General features: G+C 53.8%; 1 protein-coding gene across 1 annotated transcript in view; it reads left to right on the top strand.

Annotated features, from left to right (window-relative positions):
• Window positions 1–3,465, top strand: part of TM9SF4 (transmembrane 9 superfamily member 4) — a 43,835-nt gene that overhangs the window by 16,884 nt on the left and 23,486 nt on the right. The window contains exons 4-8 of the mRNA XM_019509974.1: window positions 128–296; window positions 429–558; window positions 1,803–1,926; window positions 2,645–2,763; window positions 2,936–3,047. Coding sequence (XP_019365519.1) covers window positions 128–296; window positions 429–558; window positions 1,803–1,926; window positions 2,645–2,763; window positions 2,936–3,047 — 654 coding nt within the window. The remainder of the gene's footprint in view (window positions 1–127; window positions 297–428; window positions 559–1,802; window positions 1,927–2,644; window positions 2,764–2,935; window positions 3,048–3,465) is intronic.

The following is a 3,465-nucleotide window of genomic DNA, read 5'->3' as shown; positions in this document are numbered from 1 at the left end:
CCAGCTTCCCCATGGCACTGGGGTGGACACAGCTGTCCAGAGCTGCTTTCATCACGTCATGAAATGCCACATGCTAGAAAATCCAGGGGCAGCTGAACAATGGCTCTCACTCTCTCTTGTCCCACAGGGGAGGTCCTGCGGGGGGACCGCATTGTAAACACACCGTTCCAGGTCTTCATGAGCACGGAGAAGAAGTGTGAGATTCTTTGCAACCACCTCAATGAGCCAGTCTCCCTGGACGTGGAGCAGGCCAAGCTGATTGCAGAGCGGATCAGGGAAGACTACTATGTCCACCTGTAAGTCCTTCTCTCCTGCCTGTGCATGCATGTGTAGGGTAGGGGGAGAATGACGCCCACCAGGATCCCAGGGGGGCTGTCTTGGAACCTCGGTGCACTGGGTCCCTTTGATTCACAAACGTGTGCTTTCAGCATTGCTGATAACCTTCCCGTGGCTACACGCCTGGAGTTCTACTCCAATCGGGATGAGGAGGAGAAGAAGAAGGAGAAAGACGTGCAGTTTGAGCATGGATATAGGCTGGGCTTCATGGATGGAAATAAGGTAAAAGGTCTGAAGCAGCCTGGGCAGAGCCTTGGTGAGAGGCGTGGAGAACACCACAGTTATCCTTGGCAGAAGATGAGTCCTGTGGTCATGTTGGGGGGACAGCAGGGTTGGGAATCCTGCTGAGGAGCTGTGTAAGGGACAGAAAGGGGTGGGCATGGCTTGGCTCTTCAGACTGGGAGAATGGAAAATGAGTCAGTAGCTGGTGGGGTGCCATGAGTTTGCCATGTGACTCTGTTCAACCTCTGTGCCTCAGTTTGCCTGTCTTTAAAATGGAGCTGCCAGTAGGTAGATCTGAGAAGTGCTGAGGACTAACTAGTGTTTATCATGTGCTTTGAGCTTCCTGCATAAATGCCCTGGGGTGTTGAACATCATATTCATTTATTGCTGTAATGTATTGCTCAGGACCTAATGCCAGGCAGACAGGGTCTGATTCCATTTAGGAAGGAGCAGCTTGAATTCATCCTAGTAAAATCAAAGAGCTTAATTGGGACAAAAACACATGTGATGAAGAAGTTGTGTAATGTCGAAGGGAGAGGGGCAAGGGCAGAAACCAGTCAAGGTATAATGCAGTGCAGCCAGCCTCTCTGTATGCCTAAGATTGCCTGGAGCAGACTTGCATGCAGCTGCATGCCTTGCTCACCAACCCTTTCCATAGCTGCTTGCGCTAGTGTGCCTAACATATTGCTTGCATGTTCATTTGACGCACTCATGGACAGTTGTGATCACCAAGGTCCTGCTGCTCTTATGGATGGGAAGGCTTTCAAGGCTTGTGCAGAGCTGCTGTGCTTTCTCCTTGTGTGTGCTCAGAGGAAGCTGCTTGCCTTTGAGAGCAAGGCCTCTTGCAGTACAGCTGCCTGGTACAACGCAGAGAGGCTGGGTTCAGGGCAGCAAGGGTGCAGCTGGTGCTGTTGCAGCCCCTGAGGTGCAAAGTGCTATTGAATGTGTCATGTGCCAGGGCATGGTCCTGACTGTACAATCAGAAATGCAGAAAAACATTATTGCTGATGGTCAGACTAAGAGCTTGAGGTAACAACTGGCAAGACATGTCAGTCTCTTGCCTTTCCTTTAAGCTGAGAGAGAGGCAGAGCACAGTCTTGCCCTGTAGCCCAGCAGGTCGGGAGCTGCTAGAGGCCTAAGCCTGGTGGAGAAGATGCTGCTGCAGGCAGTTGCTGCCCTCTGGGCATCGCCTGTTCCTCCCTCCAGTCACTAACTTTTCTCTAATGTCAATCTGCCCTTTCTAGTTCTACCTGCACAACCACCTCTCCTTCATCCTTTACTACCACAGAGAGGAGGTGGAGGAGAATCAGGAGCCCACCTACAGGGTTGTGCGCTTTGAAGTGGTTCCCCAGAGCATTAAGCTGGAAGGTGAGCCCTGCAGTTGCCCCAGGCCGGGAGGCGAGCACCTCAGGATTTTGGGACGGCAAGAGGGCAACATCTGAGTTTCCAAGGGCTACAGGAAGGAGGGACTTTGAGATCCTTTCCTCCCCCTGTAATGAGAGTGCTTGCTTGGTCCTTACAACTGCTCTGTTTCCCACTAATTGCATTTCAAAGGGAATGTGTTCTGGCAGCAAACACAATTAGCCTGTGAAACTGTGGAGGCCAAGGCTGTAAGCATTCTGAATAGGCGACCAGCAGCTTGGTAAAATGGGCCAGGGAGTCCTTGCCCACTGCATCAGGCAAGCTTAGGTGTGAGGGGTGAACCATCCTGCTCCGTGGTCGGAGCTGCCGCAGCTCCTGGAGGTTGGGAAGTTACTTCTGGATGGGCAGCATTGCCAGGTACCTATCTTTGCAGTGTCTACTATCAGCTTTGCAGGAGATGGGTGGGAGTGTGTGCATCTTGGCTTATGATCCTGCCCTTGCTCTGCAAGTATGGTTCCTTGGTGCTTCACAGAGAGCTCTGTTCAGCCCTCTGTCCTAAGAAACTGTCTGATTCCATCCTTCCAACCAAGCAGGGGCCTGGGTGGGGCTGCAGAGGGAGGGCAGGCACTGCATTGGCTATAGATTCAGGGCTATGCCTTGGGCTCTGGGAAGGACAAGTGAGGGGAATGCTAACCTGGCACATGTGTGGTGCTTCCTTCTACAGACCTGAAGGTTGATGAGAAGGGCCTGTGCACCCTGCCTGAAGCTGCAGGCTCAGCCCCTCAGGAGATAGATCCCACCAAGAAGAACTTGCTGCTCTTCACCTACTCTGTCCACTGGGAGGTGAGGAAGTAACAGGGGCCAGGGGTGTGTGGATGGGGGTGCTGCCTGCTCCAGGCTGTCCCCTCTGACGGGGTGTCCATGCAGCAGAGGCCCTGCAAGAGCCCTTCCAGGGGCTGTTACAACAAGCAAGAAAGGGGTGGTGGCTTCTGAATGTGCCTCTCTGTTCTTTTAGGAGAGCGACATTAAATGGGCTTCCCGCTGGGACACCTACCTGACCATGAGCGACGTGCAGATCCACTGGTTCTCCATCATTAACTCAGTTGTGGTTGTCTTCTTCCTCTCTGGTGAGCGCAGCACTGGGCTGAGCGTCAATCTCCTGTCACTGAGCAGTGGCGGCCTGGGGTCTACTAAAAATTTCAATTGCAGGCAGGCTGCTGAGCGGCTCTGAGGTCTACTAGCCAGGGTGTAAAGCTCCTGCCCCAGGCAGCGCCCCTTGGACTTGGCCCTTGATTCCTGGTTCCTGAATGCTTCAAATGGGGCTTGAGGCCAGGGCAGCGCTTCTGTGCTGTAACTTCTGTTGTGCACAGTGGTGTTCTGCTGCATCCTTGCCCAGCCTCCAGACTTAACATAGACTGGGGGAGAGGCCACAGGCCCTGCTCATGGGAGAGCACTGTTTGCCCACTGTGCTTGTGGACGCAGTGCTCCCACTGCCAGCAGTGGTGCAGGATGGGGCCCTGGGGGAGGGGAGGGGAGGGGGGAGGC

Source organism: Gavialis gangeticus, unplaced genomic scaffold (assembly GCF_001723915.1).
Source record: "Gavialis gangeticus isolate Ggan-Ray unplaced genomic scaffold, GavGan_comp1, whole genome shotgun sequence".
In the NCBI taxonomy this organism is placed as follows: Eukaryota; Metazoa; Chordata; order Crocodylia; family Gavialidae; genus Gavialis; species Gavialis gangeticus.
Note: the sequence above shows the minus strand (reverse complement) of the source record. Positions and strands in the feature narration are given on the sequence as shown.